General features: G+C 42.2%; 1 protein-coding gene across 1 annotated transcript in view; it reads right to left on the bottom strand.

Annotated features, from left to right (window-relative positions):
- The window catches only part of LOC306860734 (sodium/hydrogen exchanger 9B2), a 50,215-nt gene that overhangs the window by 25,154 nt on the left and 5,781 nt on the right, over positions 1 to 19,280 (bottom strand). Inside the window, exons 4-5 of the mRNA XM_079402600.1 lie at positions 16,610 to 16,780; positions 15,787 to 15,929 (exon numbers count right to left, since the gene is read on the bottom strand). Coding sequence (XP_079258726.1) covers positions 15,787 to 15,929; positions 16,610 to 16,780 — 314 coding nt within the window. The remainder of the gene's footprint in view (positions 1 to 15,786; positions 15,930 to 16,609; positions 16,781 to 19,280) is intronic.

The following is a 19,280-nucleotide window of genomic DNA, read 5'->3' as shown; positions in this document are numbered from 1 at the left end:
GTGCAAGGAGGAACAGGATGAGCACTGCCAGGGCCCTACAAAATTACCTCCAGCAGGCCACTGGTGTGAATGTCTCCGACCAAACAATCAGAAACAGACTTCATGAGGGTGGCCTGAGGGCTGACATTCTCCGGTGGGCCCTGTGCTCACAGCCCGGCACCGTGGAGCTAGACTGGCATTTGACCTTTGGCCCTGTCCAGCTCTCCTAGAGTAACTGCCTGTCTCCTGGAATCACCTCCATGCCCTTGTGACTGAGCTGGGAGACACAGCAAACCTTCTGGCAGTGGCCTCCACCTGTAAAACTATTCATGTTTTGGGGGTTGTCTCATTGTTGCCCATCTAGTGCACCTGTTGTTAATTTCATCAACACCAAAGCAGCTGAAACTGATTAACAACACCCTCTGCTACTTAACTGACCAGATCAATATCCCAGGAGTTTAAGGCTACGTTCATACTGCGAGCCTTAGTGCTCGAGTTTTTTTCTCAGATCAGATTTATTTGTATAGCCATTCATATTGTTGTTTTAACCCTTTAGGCGCCAGGGTTTTTTTTGGAAAAAATGCTGGATTTTGACATCAAGATTTCAAAAGCTTGTGGCTTGAAAGGGCTTAAAGATAGAGATCTACTGTAAATTAGAAAAATGTTGGGCATGACTGAAAGTTTATGTAGGGTGTAAATATACTCATCTAATTTGCATTTTATGACGTCATCAGGGGGTGGTCCCTCTTGAATTTCATAATATTCAGGAAATAGTAGATATTGAATGGATGTTTGAACTTATTTGCATGTTTGTTTTTTTGTCTTTTTCTCCTCATTCCAAATGATCAGAAAAGAGGAAACCAACAATAAAACATGATAATGTACTAAATTATTACTATATTACTATACTATATAGTAGTAAAACGCATGTGAACAGTAGCCTACTTCTTGATCAGTTCATCAGTAATATTAAGGAAATAATAGATATTGAATGGATGTTTGAACTTATCTGCATGTTTGTTTTTTTTGTCTTTTTATCCTCATTCCAAATGATCAGGAAAAGAGAAAATCAACAGAAAAACAGGAGAAAGCAGTAAATTATTACTATATTACTGTGCCATAGTAAAATACATGTGCCTATTTTTTGATCAGTTGACCAGCTATCTGTCCAATCAGGTATCTATGTGACAGTTTATAGTTCTTGAGAGTATGGTACCTCTCATTGCATGGCACAGCGCACAGACCTACCCCATACTGACTGCAGCTGTACTGTCTGCCGGCGGCACTTAGAGCGCGCACGATCAGAACAAACGGCGCAATCTGGCCAATTATCAGAGAGCAACAGCTCTCCTATGGACACTACGACCACGTCCACCCTGTCACCCCCATCCCCGTTGGGCAAAGTGTTGAAATGATCACTTGTTTGTGCTTTGTGAACGATCGCGCCTTGCGCAGCGGCACCATTGCGCGATCATTAGACGGCCGATCGTCATTTCCAAAAGGCAAATATTCCCCTTCAGAGTCAGAATCGGCCAATAACATTTGCAACACATCCTCACAGTACAACGTTTTATTAGCCATTTGGCGATTTTCTCTCACAAATCTCACAATTTACTCAGACGCTATGAACTGAACTGCTTCCGCATCAATGACACCATAGGTCACTTGCTCTGCTATTTCCTCCAACAATTTTGGTCTAGAATCGAAGTACTACATGCCTGCCATCTAGTGGAAGGGAATACAAATGAGATATTACACCATAATAGGAACTGCAGCCTATTTCATGAAGTATGACGTCTTGTCGCAATTTTGCGACTTTGACGCTTAGAGGGTTAAATGTGGCCAATATCAGTTTTACAGTGCGAACAAATCATGGTTCTGAACTGACTCGCATGTGCAAAAGAACGAAATGAACAGGGTTTCCAGATTTTCACAACAAAATCCACCCAATTGCTTCTCAAAACTAGTCCAAAACTAGCCCTACCATGTTAAGGGGGTAAATATCGCTTTAATTGGGTCGCGTCAACCCACAAAGTTGAAAAACAACCTGCGGCAACAGTGGAAAAAGTAGCCCAATTCTGGGGTGAAAATGTGGATTTGGCAACACTTGTGCAGTGCGTTATTATACAGAAGTAAACACGGAGGACATAAGTAAGCGATTATGCATTTATTTATAGTGTGATCTGCTGCAGAAGCCAGCAAAATTATACGCAGAAAATATGAACAATAAAGACAAGGATGTGATAGAAGCAGTTTAAAACCTTTATAATAGCGCGTTAGCATTTGTTAGCCGGTTAGCTTGTCGTAAGTGTTTCTACTCGCGTATATTACAGTTTTATTTTTTCTCCCTCCGTTTCATTTCTCTCTCACTCCGTTTTTCACGAGTTCATCAAACAACAGTGGTAAGTTAAGTCGGTATCATTCATCAATCACGGTGAGTAATGGCTTCTTCTCCTCCTATTGTTGTTTGCACTGTTTGCCACATGTACAGTTTATCTCTCTCTGTCAGAAGCGAGGGTTTCACATGTGATAAATGCAGGGAAATAGTTAGGCTGACAGAAGGTTTTAGAACTAGAGACACGCATCCAAACTTTAGTTGAGGACAGTAAGAATGTGAGGGCTGTAGATACGGCTTTGGATGCGACTAGCTCAGGGAGTCCTGTACATAGTTCGGTTCCGGTATTAGAGCCCATGCAGCAGGGCAACTGGGTGACTGTGAGGCGGTGTAATGATGGGTCTGAGGCACGGGGATCCATTTGCAGCTTTAATAATAAGACAGGGTCAAACAGGCAGGGATCATTCAGTGGTGTCAGAGATAGATCAGAATCCATAAACGATAACCAGACTTGAGTCGAGGCAGGCGGCAGACAGGGGAAGTAAACAACAGTTCAGAGATCGGGTCACAAAGGCAGGTAGCAGAGAATCACAGAGTCGGGTAACAGTCCAAGAATAAACAGAATAAATAAACGTTAAAAGAATAAACGTTCAGAGGTGTAAGCCGGGGAAATACAAGATTTCGCGAAGCGTTACTGGAGGTTGCAGCTTATATGGGGAAACAGTGATGGAAAACACCTGTGCCGCAATCAGTCTCAGGTACTGAGCATTGTGGGAAATGCAGTTCAGTTAATATTCCAGTGATGGTGCCCTCCGGTGGCATTCAGGGAGGGCCACAGAGGCCGAGTTTTTGACAGTCGGCCTAGTCGCGGGTCAAAACACCACTCTTCCATTCCGATCAAAACATCAAACAGGTTCTCCCCACTCAGTGACGCACCCACTGAGAAACCTGATGAAAGTGCTCTGGTTATTGGCGATTCTATTGTACGGAACATGAAAATAGGGACACCAGCCAACATAGTCCAATGTTTACCGGGAGCCAGAGCGCCTGACATCTTGGCAAATTTAAAAGTGCTGGCTAATGCTAAATGCAAATTCAATAAGATTGTTATTCACGTCAGCGCTAATGATGTTCGACTTCACCAGTCGGAGATCACTAAAAATAATGTTAAAGAGGTGTGTGAACTTGCAAGTACGATGTCAGACACTGTAATATGCTCTGGCCCGCTCCCTGCTTACCGGGGTGATGAGATTCATAGCAGACTGTCGTCACTCAATGGCTGGATGTCTAAGTGGTGCCCACAGAATAACACAGAATAACATAAGTTTTATAGACAATTGGACGAGTTTTTGGGACAGACCTAACCTGTTGAAAAGAGATGGTCTTCATCCCTCCTGGGGTGGTGCCGCTCTTCTCTCTAGAAATATGGCACATAGTCTTAGAGTTCGTACTTGACTAACTGGGGCCCAGTAGGAGGCAGACAGACTGGCTAAACCGACCATCTGCTAGCTGCCACACGTCACAGAAGTCAGTTAATTCTCAGCACATAGAGACTCTTTCACCTAGATATCACACTATAGAGACTGTGTCTGTTCCCCGAACTAGAAAATACAAAAAAAAATCCAAACCAATTCATGAGTAACAACTTCAGTCAGTCAGTCGTGACGTATTGTCAAGTATGGTGACCCATACTCGAAATTGGTGCTCTGCGTTTAACCCATCCAAGTGCACACACACAGCAGTGAGTAGTGAACAAATGCACACACACACACACACCGTGAACACACACCCGGAGCAGTGGGCAGCCATGCTGCAGCGCCCGGGGAGCAGTTGGGGGTTCGGTGCCTTGCTCAAGGGCACCTCAGTCGTGGTATTGAGGGTGGAGAGAGCGCTGGACATTCACTCCCCCCACCTACAATCCCTGCCGGCCGGGGACTCGAACCTGCAACCTTTCGATTACGAGTCTGACTCTCTAACCATTAGGCCACGACTTCCCCCTTTGTTGAACTTAATTGATGTTCAACAAATGAAAAATTTATATAACACACAGAAACAAATGATAAAGCTTGGCTCATTGAATATCAGGTCCCTTTCTATGAAAGCGCTTTTTGTAAATGATATGATCACTGGTCATAAACTAGATGTGCTCTGTTTGACAGAAATCTGGCTAAAACCAGATGAATACATTATTTTAAACGAGTCTAGCCCCCGCGTCCAAAAGGCAAAGGGGGAGGTGTTGCTACAATTTATAGCAATTTTTCAGTATTTCACAGAAGACAGGCTTTACGTATAACTCCTTTGAAGTAATGATGCTTCATATAATATTATCTAGAGAAAAAAGTATTAATGATAAATCCCCCGTTATGTTTGTACAGGCTACTGTATACAGGCCACCATACAGACTTTATTAAATAATTTGCTGATTTTCTATCAGAGTTAGTGCTGGCTGCAGATAAAGTCCTAATTGTGGGTGATTTTAATATCCACGTCGACAATTAAATAGATGCATTAGGATCAGCATTCATAGACATTCTGAACTCTATCGACTTAACTTTTCTCGTAGGCCTCCAGCTCCCGTTGCAGACACTAGCGTAAGGCTACCTCTGCTAGCAGAGCAGGCTACACAAGTTTTTCCTGACTCCCTTCCTGTGGCCTACAGCAGGTGAAGCAAGCGTAAAACTACCTCCACTCGAAACACAGACCCAAAAATCTCTTTCTTTTACTCCCTTTTCTCTTAAGTTTCTATCAGTTTCCCACCTCAAGCCCAATATTAAGTGTGAAGCTGCCTCCGCTGGAAATTGCGGCCCCTGCTCCACTCCCTCACAGCTCTCTAATCCATTTAAAGTCACAATATCCTCTTTTACAGCAACATCACTGCTCGTCCCAGCAAATGCTGTTGGCTCGGAACCACCGCTAGTGGCTTACAACATCCGAGCACGGATCCTGGCAGGTGCAGGCATAGACCCCTCATCTAAGGCCGTCACTAACGAATAATTGGGTAACAGATGCATTTCAGGCCACAACAGGCCACAATAATCGTTTGTATAAAGTATCAAGAGTAAGTAACATATGGTTCTGTTGAAAACTTAATATAATGTATTAAGCAATATAATGTACATACGCTTTACATCAAAAGCCTACAGAGGGCTCCAATGGCCCGACAATCATCTATATGTCACCGTGCGATCTAATCCTCATTCGGTTTAACAACATTTATTTCAAATGTCCACTTAATCTTTAATATTTGGCCATTTCTTTAAGACAGAAGTGCCGCAACAACCGTAAATTATCGTATGTGGACATCAAAAGTTGCCATTTTTCTGTGTTTTTCTTTACGTTCTGCCATGTCACTGAAATAATCTGTTCATCTTTTCCCCCATAGGCACAAATTAAATGAGGGTTCATGATCGGGCCTTTCAATGACCGCTGTCTCAGACTTAGCCCATTGGAGTGGCTGCTAGGAAAATTCTTGGGTAAGAAACGCCTTCTTAATCGATCTGTCAGTTCCACATAACTCTCCGTTTCAAGCATAAACACCTCGATTCCCCTCGACGAATTCTCTCCCAGTGGTAGGACATTGATCATGCAATCCATTTGATAAAATCATGGGTCTTAGCACCTCGCAAAAGTTGGCATCACCTCAGCTTCCAAAGCCATGCCTTTGGGGTACGCTAGCACAGTAAATTCTATTTCCTCGTACGCTTAACTTTCGGATGCAAACAGCACCAATATTTTCGGACGCGTTATCAGAAACAACTTATTGGATTTGACTTACAATCACAAGTAATCATCATAGCATCTACCCCTTTTAGATGACTCAAATTATCCTTAGTATTGACCTCCCTGTCAGATGCTGTAAGAGCGCTCCCGGTGGAGCAATACGTTTCTCTGTCAACTACTGGCGAGACTCACCCATCCGACGCTGTGAGTAGTGAACTCTCGTCGGATGCCGCGAGAGCTTCCCGGTCAACCAAACCTCGCTTTTCCGTCCGACCACAGGCGAAGCTTTCACATCCGATGCCGCAAGTGCAGAACCCCCGTCAGATGTTGCGTGAGCCTTCCCGGTTGAGTGAATGTTTCCTTTCAACTACCGGTGAGGCTTACCTGTCTGATGCCGTGAGTATCGAACTCCTGTCAGACGCCGCAAAAGCCTCCCAGCCCATCAATTGTACCTTTTTGTCCTACGGTCCTCTCATCCCTTACCTTTTCCATCCTACGTTCAAGAGCCTTCTGAATATGTTATGCTTACCCACTCGTGCCGTGAGTATTGAACTCCCGTTGAACGCTACAACAGCCTTCCGGTCAAGCCATCTTGGCCTTTCAGTCAGTCTACCGGCGAGGCTTAACCATCTGATGCAGTGAGTATTGAACTCCCCTTGGATGCCGCGAGAGCCTCCCGACCACACAAATTTACCTCTCTGTCTTACGTTCGGCGAGGCTTACCCGTCCGATGCCATGAGTCTTGATCTCCCGTTGGATGCCGGCGAGAGCCTGCCGGTCGAGCAAACCTTGCCTTTTCCGTCTGACTACCAGCAAATCTTACCCGCTCGCGCCGCGAGTATCGAACTCTCGTCGAACGCTTCAACAGCCGCCCGGTCAAGCAATCTTGGTTTTTCAGTCTGCCTACCGGAGAGGCTTAACCATCCGATGCAACGAGTATTGATCTCCTGTCAGATGCCACAAGAGCTTCCCAGTCAGACAAACTTACCTTTTCAAGTCCCACACTTGGCAATACTTACCTATCCGACAAACGTACCTTTTCCGTCTGTTCGTGCCACGAATATAGAATCCCTGTCGACCGCAATCTTGACTTTTCAGTCCGCCCTCCTGTGAGGCTTAACCATCCGACACGTGAGTATTGATCTCCCAACAGATGCCGGCAAGAGCCTCTCGGCCAGACAACCTTTCAAGTCCCACGCTTGGCGATGCTTACCCGTCCGACACAGTGAGTCTTGATCTCCCGTCGGGCGTCAGCGATAGTCTCCCGGCCACCCAACCCTACTTTTCCATCCGACGGGCAGCGAGGCCCAGCCGTCCAACACCACGGGTCTCGTCCTGCCGCCGAATGCGGTCCGAACCCTCCCAATTAAACCTCACATCTTTTCCCCCGCCTGGCGAGGCTTACCTGTTCGATGTCCTGTGTCTCGATCTTCCATCAGATGCTGCGAGAGCCCTCCTTGTCGGACATCCTAAACTCTTTTTTATCTGCCAAGCCGATAGGACCCACTCGTCCGATGTCCAGAGTCTTGATCTCCAGTCGGAGGCTTCATGGGCCCTCTCGGTCAGATACCCGCCCTCTGTCCTCTGATTAGCAGGGGCTGACGGCCAGTAGGGCCTGTACGCTGACTTCGTGAGCTGCTCCACTCAAGGCAACTCGGGTCCTCCTGGTCAGGGCTACAATCACTCTGCTCCTCCATCGGCCGGCCGGGCTCACCCATTCCAACGTAGTGAGCACACCGTTGAGCATTGGTTCAAGCCCTCCCGACTGGGTGCCCCGAACCGCGCAGTCCATACCAGCAGCCGTGGGGCCTACCCATCCTATACCACAAGCCGCTCCCACGGAGCACGTAGGCTCCACCGGCCCGCCATACAGGCGACTTCTCGAAACTAGCTCCCGCCAGATCTCAGTGCATATTTTGGGGGGATCTTAGTCTGGCGGCTGTCCAACACTTACTGTAATTGCTTTTTGGGGGGTACTCTGGGTTCGGGCCATTCCCGAGCTCGGAGCCCTTCCCCGGACAGCACGCCAATCACGCATTACTATACTCGCCAAATACGCATTACCTTACTCGTGCTAAATATATGTAAGTGTGAACTTGTGAAATTATGTTTTATTAAAGTTCGGGAGGAACACGTCAGATACTTAGCCTAATTAACACAAGAGGAACACACTCAAGTTAATCAGTGCACGGATATAAATACAGCTGACATACCTCTATTCATTTGACAGTTAATCAGTATCCCTCCACCTTCCCCTTCTCCACTCAAGAGTTTACCACTAGAGTTCTCACCACACTATAGGGGGGTACTCTGGGTTCGGACCATTCCCGAGCTCGGAGCTCTTCCCTGGACAGCACGCCAATCACGCATTACTATACTCGCCAAATACGCATTACCTTACTCGTGCTAAATATATGTAAGTGTGAACTCGTGAACTAGTCTTGTGTAAACTCCATATAGCTAAAGCTGTAAATTCAACTCCTTCTTACAAATATGGTAGAACCATCACTTCTACCACAAAAGACTGCTTTGGTTGCTCCTTTACGCTTAAGGAAAAGAGTCCAACACTGTGGTATAATGAGTACCCTCGCACCCTAAAGTGAGCAGCCCGGAAAATGGAGCGCAGCTGGAGGAAAAATAAACTGGAGGCATTTCGTATTGCTTAGCGGGAAAGTACCCTATATTACAGAAAAGCATTAAACTTTTCATCTCTTTTAGAAGAAAATAAACACAACACCAGGTATTTGTTCAATACAATTAAAAATTAACAAAAAATAAAGCATCAACAGGTGTTGAGATTTCCCAACAGCACAGCAGTTATGACTTTATGAACTATTTTACTTCCAAAATCGATACTATTAGAAATTAAATTGTAACCATGCAGCCGTCACCTACAGTATTGCATCAGATTCCACTTGTGATGAAGCAAGTACCACGACTCGCTTCAGGGGGAGGGGAAAAAGGGAACGTGCGTCCGTGAAAATACAAAACGATAGCTCACTCGCACAGCACTGTCGTGCAGCGTGTAATTTATTTACAGTGCCAATAATCCAGACGGTCCACAGTGAAGAATATATACAGGTGTGCACAAAACTATACCAAAGTAACAACAAATAGAAAAAATAAAGATGAAAACTATATTTACAAACACACACCATAACCACAATATACAAAAAAAATAAGGGTTTGCTTGAGGTACCACTGTAACACTCTCGCCGACTTGGTTAACAAGCAACTATGTGTGAGTCTAGCCTCCCTTTTTATAGGCCAGACTTCGCCCCTTCTTTGGCATCACTCACCAACAGGTAAGTATTCAGGTATGTTTACACATTTGATATTCGCCGATGGTTTCGCCGGCTTCCGGCGGCACTGCGCCCGCACAACGCACTCTGTGCCTTTAAAAGCAGGCGCCCTCTGACCGCTCGGTTTGGCCAACGCAGCGTTCACCCACCGAAAGACCGACTACTTCCTGACAAACAAACAAACACTCGAATGTAAACACAAGGACAAAAGACAAGATGCGGATAATGTGTGTGAGGTGAATGGGTATGCGATGGTGGAAACTGTGATGTGGAGAAATGTCCGTGGGTGATCGGTTCAGTGGGTGCACTCACTTCGCCGAACGCAGAAATAACAGGTGTGGGGGGGCGTGGAGAGTAAATTGAGTGTATGCGTGTGTGTAAGTGTGTGCTCAGGCCAGTGCCGCTCCCTCAGCAGTGACAAACAGGTGCTTTGTCACACCACTCATTCTCTATTATAGGAGAGGAAGAATTGTATAAACTTGCTAAATCAGCTAAACCAACAACATGTACTGTATGTTAGACCCTATTCCATCTAAATGACTAAAGGAGGTGCTTCCAGAAGTCATAGATCCTCTATTGGCTATTATTAATTTGTCATTGTCATTAGGATCTTTCCCCAAAACCTTTAAATTGGCTGTTATTAAGCCTCTCATTAAAAAAACACAATTTGACCCCAGAGATCTAGTTAATTACAGACCGATCTCGAATCTCCCTTTTCTGTCAAAGATACTAGAAAAGGTCACAATTATATTCCTTCTTAGAGAAAAATTATATCTGTGAGGATTTCCAGTTAGGATTTAGACCACCCCATAGTACTGAGACTGCTCTCATTAGAGTTACAAATAACCTGCTCTTATCATCTGATCGTGGTTGTATCTCTCTATTAGTGCTCTTGGATCTTAGCATTGCGTTTGACACTAGCGATCACAACATTCTTTTGAATAGACTAGAAAACTTTGTTGGCATTAGTGGAAGTGCATTAGCATGGTTCAAATCGTACTTATCTAACCGCCACCAATTCGTAGTAGTGAATGAAGAGGTATCATATCGATCACAAGTGCAGTATGGAGGCTCAAGGCTCAGTACTAGGGCAGTTACTTTTCACGCTTTACATGTTACCCTTGGGAAATATCATCAGGAAACATGGTGTTAGCTTTCACTGTTATGATGATGTCACACTGTTATGATGATGATACTCAGCTCTATATTTCTTCGCAGCCCAGTGAAACACACCTAATTGAGAAACTTATGGAATGCATAGTCAATATAAAAAAACTGGATGACGAGTAATTTCTTACTGCTAAATTCTGGAAAAACAGAGGTGTTAATTGTCGGACCTAAAACCCCCACAAGTAGAACACTGTCTAGCACTTGATGGCTGCTCTGTCAATTCTTCGTCATCAGTCAGGAACCTAGGTGTGCTATTTGATAGCAATCTTTCCTTTGACGGCCACAGTTCTAGCATTTGTAAAACTGCTTTTTTTTCCATCTTAAAAATATATCTAACCTGAGATCTATGCTCTCAATCTGAAATGCAGAAATGTTAATTCATGTGTTTATGACCTCAAGGTTAGATTATTGTAATTATTGTTCATTGCACAGACACTATTTAAACTGAACTGAGCTGGACGATGACATCACTGAATTCAATAATGAAATGCCTTTAACTGAAAATTGAGTGTTTAATTTTGTCATTTTACATTATTGACACAATATTTTCCTGTTTTGATATTGTGCAGTTGCTTTGACACAATTTAGATTGTTAAAAGCACTATATAAATAAAGGTGACTTGACTTGATACGAGTCCTCATGTTTTGCTTATATATAGAGTTGTCACTGTAATACTTATGAGTTCTGACACATCACACTTCCACCTTTTGCAACTGTCTAGATAACTTTGGGTATGTAAAATCATTAAAGTGTCTCCCGTCAGGACAGAATGAATGTCGATCTAGAGTGACGTAAAAGCCGACTGAAATCCGACATGACTGTTCACAATGTGGTCGCATTGCAAATCATCTGACCTGGATCAGATTTAGTACCAGTGGCACAAATTGGAATTGAAATGGTCAGATTCCATGTGGTTTGTGCTGTTCACACTGTCATGACAAAAACAGTCACATGTGAGCAAAAAATTTGGATTTGGGCTACATTTGCCTGCAGTGCGAACATAGGCTAATAGGGGTGGTGATGGCGCAGTGGATAAGACACATGCCTTTGGTGTGAGAGACCCGGGTTCGAATCCACTGTGAGACACCAATGTGTCCCTGAGCAAGACACTTAACCCCTAGTTGCTCCAGAGGCGTGCGACCTCTGACATATATAGCAATTGTAAATCGCTTTGGGGAAGTCGTGGCCTAATGGTTAGAGAATTGGACTCGTAATCAATCCGGCAGGGATTGTAGGTGGGGGGAGTGAATGTCCAGCACTCTCTCCACCCTCAATACCACGACTGAGGTGCCCTTGAGCAAGGCACCGAACCCCCAACTGCTCCCCGGGCGCCGCAGCATAAATGGCTGCCCACTGTGTGTGCATTTGTTCACTACTCACTGCTGTGTGTGTGCACTTGGATGGGTTAAACGCAGAGCACCAATTTCGAGTATGGGTCACCATACTTGACAATACGTCACGACTTTACTTTTACTTTACTTTATAAAAGCGTCAGCTAAATGAATAAATGTAAATGTAAATGTAATTGACTTGATGCTATACTCTGATTAAAAAGTGTTTCTTAAATTATTTTGAGCAGTGTATTAAATGTAATAAATAATTGTTTAAATTTACATTTTAAAAATGGTAACAGTATTGACACTGCATGATGTCCCCCACTCAGTCAAGCCTCATGTAACATCCTAATTAAGGAGACGGAAACAGCTGTCCAAAGCCTCACAAGGCTGCCCATCATGATTGAAGCAGTGGGCAGAGCGGTCAGCTCTGTCTGAGACTATTAACCGCAATATGGATACCATCACGGAGAAGCTCACGGCTTTTGCAAAGGAAAATTTTATTTGGAGACCAGTAATGGACTAAGAGAGTAGCCGTCAAATTGGAATGCGGCTACTCGCCCCAAGACCAAACAATCGAAATCTTATCTTCTTTCGTCTCCCCTCAACCAGCTGGCTCGGCAAGGTCACTGCTGGTGTAAACAACCCCGGAAGAAGCGCTGCAGTGAAGACGCTCTCGTGTTCCTCCCCCCTTCCAGACACCTGCTGTTGACGACGCTGTCTGGGACCTGATCAAGGCTGTTTCCATGGAAACCTGCTGTGTCGCTATTACAATCTGCGGACTGAGGCAACTTGATTTGAATTCCAGCGTGACGACACACCAGGCCAACGAACACACAAACTCCATCACATATACTGATATGCATTCACCTTCCAACCCCTTCCAACGCCTTCGCCGCTTCGCACCGCGGTCTGTGACCGGCGCCTTGGAAGGCCGCAGGACCGGATGGCTGCTTGCCAGAGCTGGATTACCACCCCCCGTTGCTAGTCATGTATCTATGTTATGATTATGTGCTTCTGTTGCTGAGGTTTTTACCTGTTCTCATACTGTACTCCCGCAGGAGCATAGTCTGGGGGCTATATTTTTTTCTCCTCTCCCTTCCTCATGTTTATTTTTTATTTATTTCTCTTTTATTTGACAGGGACATTGCAATTAAACATAGTACAAAACAAGTTAGTAACTAATGCTATGCAAAAAGAGTTTATAGCTAGATCTAATTTTCAACTCCAGTCCCTGGTTGGGCCTTTACACTACAACATTTTCTATTTCCACATAAAAACATATCTATAAACACACCATATAAATCAATTACATACACAAACTAGCTATTTACAAATGGGTACATTCCTGTTTCGATTTCATCCAAGACTTAACTCGAGAAGTGAACATTTTAAGCTCAGTCATGGTTTTATGTTCAGTGGGTAATGAGTTCCACAACTTTGCACCTTTATATGAAAAAGCAGACTGACCAAATGAAGTCTTACGGTACGGAACTATACAGTTGTTATTGATAGAGCCTCTGGTGACTCTGTTGATGCTTTGTCTCTGCATAAATGAACTGAGTGGCTCAGGTGCTATATTATTGAGACATTTGAAAGTTAGTTTGAGAAAACATAAATCGCTAAAGCTTTCAAAGCTTAACAATTTATACTTCTGGAGAATATTGCAATGATGGTAGCGGATTGGCTTTTTGTCCATAATCTTTATAGTTTGATTGTATAATGACCTGATGTTTTTAGTTACTGAAAGCGTGGCCTGTGCCCATGCTGTCATGCAGTATGATATATGAGAGAATATCATAGCATGCATGTACAGGAGGGCGGCCTGGTTTGGAATGTACTGTCTAATTAGTTTGAAACAGTTTAGGTTGCTTTGTATAGTTTTTGAAATTTTCTTAAGATGTTTGTCAAATTTTAATTGGGGGTCAAGGATCAATCCAAGGTATTTAAAATCTGTTACCAATTTTATAGTTGTGTCTTGCAGAGTAATCTGAAAATTTTGTTCCACAATTTGTCTTTTAGTAGAAAAACACATTGCTACAGTTTTAATTGAATTTAGCACCAATTGATTTTGAATGAGCCATTGACTGACCTCAGCCATACAAGTGGTCAAAACCTCCGCTGACTGTTCCGGTGACTTAGCGGGTGCATAAAAAACAGCATCATCCGCATAAAGTTGGCAATTTACATCTGGACAGATTTGTGGCAAATCATTTATAAAAAGACTAAACATCAAAGGTCCCAGTATAGAGCCCTGTGGTATGCCCCTTTGAATGCGTAAGAATGCTGACTTATCCTGACCAACTTTAACACACTGATGTCTATCTTGAAGATAAGATGTAAACCAGCTAACTGTCTCAGCATAAAAGTTAAAGAATGTCATCTTGGATAGTAGTAGGCTATGACTGATCGTTTCGAAAGCCTTTTTTAGATCTAAAAATACCGCTCCTACCACCTGACTCCTGTCCATGGACTGTTTTAGATTTTCAATCAAACAGCAGATTGCAATTTCGGTTGAATAACCCAGTCTAAAACCAAACTGCTGTGGGTGGAGGAGCTGATTGGCTTTCAAGTGGTCAATCAATTGTGCAGCTACTACTTTCTCCAGTACTTTTGATAAAATAGGCAAAATGGATATGGGCCGATAATTGCACATACTGTCCAAACTTCCTGCTTTGAATATAGGTATGATGACGGCCTTTTTCCAATCTGAAGGAAATTTACACGTTCTTATTGACAGATTAACTAGATGTGTCAATGGTCTTCTCAAGACACTGCTGTGTTTTTTAAGAAAGCAACAATCAATATTAAAAATATCATTTGATTTGGAATTAGATAATTTTGCAATAATTGATGTCACTTTTGTTTCATCAACTGTTTGGATGTAGAAACAATCTGCCGAGGCAGAAGGAGCTGAACAATTTAAGTTTTCAGTTGTTGAAAAATCTTTACACAAGTCTTCTACTGATTGCACAAAATATGAGTTAAATTCGTTTGCCATTACGGCAGCGTCTTTTAAAATTTTTGCCATCTATAGTAAGTCCCCGAATTCCTTTGTGTTTAGTTGTTTTAGTTATTTAAGTATTTCCAGAGAGAATTATTGTTTCCCTTTGCATTTCCTATAAGTTTAGTATAATAAGATACTTTCGCTTTTCGTAATTCATGGACCACTTTATTTCTTAAGCTTTTGTAAGTTAAGATATCAAAATTAAGCTTTGAGCTTAAGGATTTCTTTAAAGCCATATCTCTCATCTTCATTAGCTTTTTCATTTATGCTGTATTATCTTCCTAAATTCCCTGTCTTCCTGTCCTGTCTACCCCTTTGTCATATTGTATGTATGTTGTGAATGTATGGACAGGTTGATGGCTAATTTCGCTGGTACTTGTGACTAGTGACAATAAAGGGCTACTACTACTACTAAAAGTGATACACTTGAATGTACATTATTTTACTAGGGTTTTTTGATGAGGGTAACAGGGCTGATATGAAATCAGGGCACACCAACAAAAAATGTTATTAAAAAAAGTTATTATTATGGCAAAAACATTGTTTAACAATGAGACTGTATTTAGAAAAATATGCAAATGTGATTTTTATATCATTTTACCTTAATTTTTCAAATTAAAACTGCTTAAAAAGAACAATTATAGTGCGGGACAGGCCAAAAACCTTACACATATCAGCATAAATACTATTTAATTTATTTAAAATATTATTTAATTGACTTTTTTTATGTAATATCGATGAAAAAATACACAGTATTGTTATGATTTTAAATCATAATTTTATCTGTTGTTATATTAATTCTATGTTTGATATTTCTTAGGAACGCAAAAGGCACTGATGGAATGACCCAAACATGGATCTCACAAGTATAGACAAACCTGTGTACTTCAACCACTATAGAGCCTGAAACACACATACCCACACACACACTAACGTACAGCAGCGTTGAGTCCCAGCCCGGCTCTGGTGAGAATCACAGCGAGAGACACGTTCCTCAGAGCCACAGACCAGGTCTGATCAATATACACAGCATCTGTGACGTACGGCACGTTACGCAACACCACACCGGCCAGCAGCATCCCTGAAACACACACACACACACAATGTGACATCAAGATCACAGATACTGAAACATTCATAAAAACATTCATAACTGAATGTACTTATCCAGAGTGAGCAAAAAGGCTGGTAAAATCACTCTGGACCCCTCACATCCAGCACACAACCTCTTTGAACTTTTACCATCTGGTCGACGCTACAGAGCTCTGAGCACCAGAACGACCAGACACAGGAACAGTTTCTTCCCTCAGTCAATACATCTCATGAACACTCACATAAATAAATGTAGAACACACAACTAATACATTATCCATTCACCACACTCACTTATTTTATTTTATTTTATTTTCTCATTTCTAATTTGCACATACTTGACCTGTACATACATAGTCGCCTATATTATATATTATATATTGTGTATTTTTTATTTTTTTTTGCTGCTTTGTACATTGGTTATTGGCTATTTCCTGTTATTTTGTTTCATTACCTGTGTCCTGTCCTGTTACTGTCTTTCTGTTGCACTGTGGAGCTTCTGTCACTATAACAAATTCCTTGTATGTGTAAACATACTTGGCCAATAAAGCTCATTCTGATTCTGATTCTGATTCTGATAAAATAATGTGTGATATATGTGTTGTCAGATGAAGGTTTAGTCGTCTTGAATAACTACTGCTACTTTAGCGCACATTCAGTGTTGTTTACCCAGTAGAGCTGGTACTGGAGGGGTTCTGGGTAATCTGAAGACGCTGATGAGTTTTCCTCCACACACGGCTGACAGAAACAGAATCACCAGGCCAAAGAGGTTCTGTCCTGGAAGACACGAGGGTCCCGTCACGGCCCAGACCACCCCGAACAGCAGCAGGCCCAGCAGAGCTGAAACACACACACATGCTTAAAACCACTGTCATCTTCAGAGAGTTCTCATAGCTCACTCCTGATTCTCTGAGCATCTTTACTATCAGAACACATAACATACTGCATGTTATCACTGTCATTACATGCACCGGACAGTCAGAGCAGAACTGGCTCTCTGGTTTCTTTTAATTAGCCAACATTAAATGTATTTAGTTCCTTGCCACAGCACACTGAAGGACTGAAGATATGATGCCGTATATATTATTCTATTACTCAGTTAAACTGCTTTGTTAATGATAGGATCATAATTTTAAGCCTTTCATTTAAACACATGATTTTACCAATGCACGTCATTAAAGGCAAAGCAAGGCTGTTTATATAGCACATTTCATACACAGTGGTAATTCAAAGTACTTTACATAAAAGAAATTGAAATAATCATTAAATAAAAAAATAATAATAAAAACAAGGAATTTTAAAATGATATAGAAATTGATTTTAAATGATTTTAAAACAGTTAAGAATAGAAAATGATTACATAAAATACAGTGCAGTCAGTTCGGACGGCACAGTGATCATTCAACAAATGCACAGCTAAATACATGAGTTTTGAGTCAGGATTTAAATGTGGCTAATGTTTTAGCACATCTGATCTCTTCTGGAAGCTGGTTCCAACTGTGGGCAGCATAATAGCTAAAAGCGGACTCCCCTTGTTTTGTGTGAACCCTTGGTATTTCTAACTGACTCGAACCTAATGTCTGAGTGGTCTGTTAGGTTTATATTCAGTGAGCATATCTGCAATGTATTCACATATGCAATGGTCCTAGGCCATTGAGTGACTTATAAACGAGTAAGAGCACTTTAAAATCAATACTAAATGTAACTGGAAGCCAGTGTAAGGACCTGAGGACTGGAGTGATATGCTCAGATTTTCTGGTTCTAGTCAGAATCCTGGCAGAGGAGACCATTACAATAATCCACCCTGCTGGTGATAAAGGCATGAACAAGTTTCTCCAAGTCTTGACTGGAAACAAAACAGCTAAGTCTTGCAATGTTTTTGAGATGATAGTATGCTGATTTAGTTACTGCTTTGACATGACTACTAAAACTAAGGTCTGTCTCCAGAATCACCCCAAGATTTTTTACTTGATTTTTAGTTGTTTGACCCCTAGAGTCAAGGTATGCATTGACCTTGAGAACTTCATCTTTGTTTCCAAATGCAATGATTTAAGTTTTCTCCTTGTTTAACTAAAGAAAGTTTTGGTTTTAGTCAATGGGGCTATAGTCATTTGGAGATAAGGCTAGGTAAATCTGGGTATCATCAGCATAGCTGTGATAGGCAATTTGGTTCTTCCTCATTATCTGACTTGGGAGCATATACAGGCTAAACAAGAGTGGTGCAAGAATTGAGCCTTGTGGGACTCCGCATGCCATGGACGTCCACTTAGACTTATGCTCTCCTATACTCACATAATAACCTCTCCCTTCTAAGTATGACCTGAACCATTTGAGTGCCATCCCAAAAAGCCCGACTCAGTTTTCCAGTCTCTCTAGAAGTATGTTATGATAGACAGTGTCAAACGCAGCACTAAGATCTAATAGTACCAGCACTGACATTTTTCCGGAATCAGAATTAAAGCGAATATAATTTATTATCTTAATGAGTGCGGTCTCTGTGCTGTGATGTGCTCGGAAACCACATTGAAAATTGTCCAGGTATCCATTTGAGTTTAAGTAGACGTTCAGCTGATTAAAAAACACCTTTTCAATAATCTTACCTATGAAAGGAAGATTTGATATTGGTCTATAGTTGCTCAACATGGTGTTATTAAGATTGTGCTTCTTCAGAAGGGGCTTAACAACTGCAGTTTTCAGGGAGTTTGGAAAAGTCCCAGAAAGAAGTGAGGCATTCACCACTTCTAAGAGATCTGCTTCTAAACAGTTAAGCACACTTTTGAAAAAGATGTGGGGAGTGAGTCAAGATAGCAGGCTGACGATTTAAGGAGCTGTACTATTTCTTCCAAAATTTTGCTATCAATTGCTTTAAAGACAGACATAGTCACTTCTTTTTTAAATTGCGGTTGAATCTGTGTGACCTCTGCATAACTTGAGGATGTGCCAATCTCCTTTCTGATATTATTGATTTTCTCAGAAAAGAAGGAAGCAAACTCATTGCATTTGCTGTCGGAGAGCATTTCACTGGGAATCTGACTTGGCGGTTTGTCAGTCTCTCAACAGTAGCAAAAAGAGTGCGAGTGTTGTTTAAGATACTGTTTATAAGGTTTGAGAAGAAGCTCTATCTAGCTGTGGCTAGTTCCACATTGAAAACATGAAGGCTGTCTTCATAGATGCTATAGTGAATTTCGAGTTTTGTCTTCTGCCATATCCGCTCAGCTTTTCTGCATTGTCTTTTCATACTCTGAACTGCTGTTGATTTTCTCCAAAATTATTTTTGTCTGCCAGTCTTCTTGCTGACCTTTATTGGAGCAATATCATCAATAACATTCTTAACTTTTGA

The sequence above is a fragment of the Barbus barbus genome (assembly GCF_936440315.1).
Source record: "Barbus barbus genome assembly, chromosome: 41".
Taxonomy (NCBI): Eukaryota; Metazoa; Chordata; class Actinopteri; order Cypriniformes; family Cyprinidae; genus Barbus; species Barbus barbus.
The sequence above is the reverse complement of the archived record's forward strand: the minus strand, read 5'-3'. Positions and strand labels throughout refer to the sequence as shown.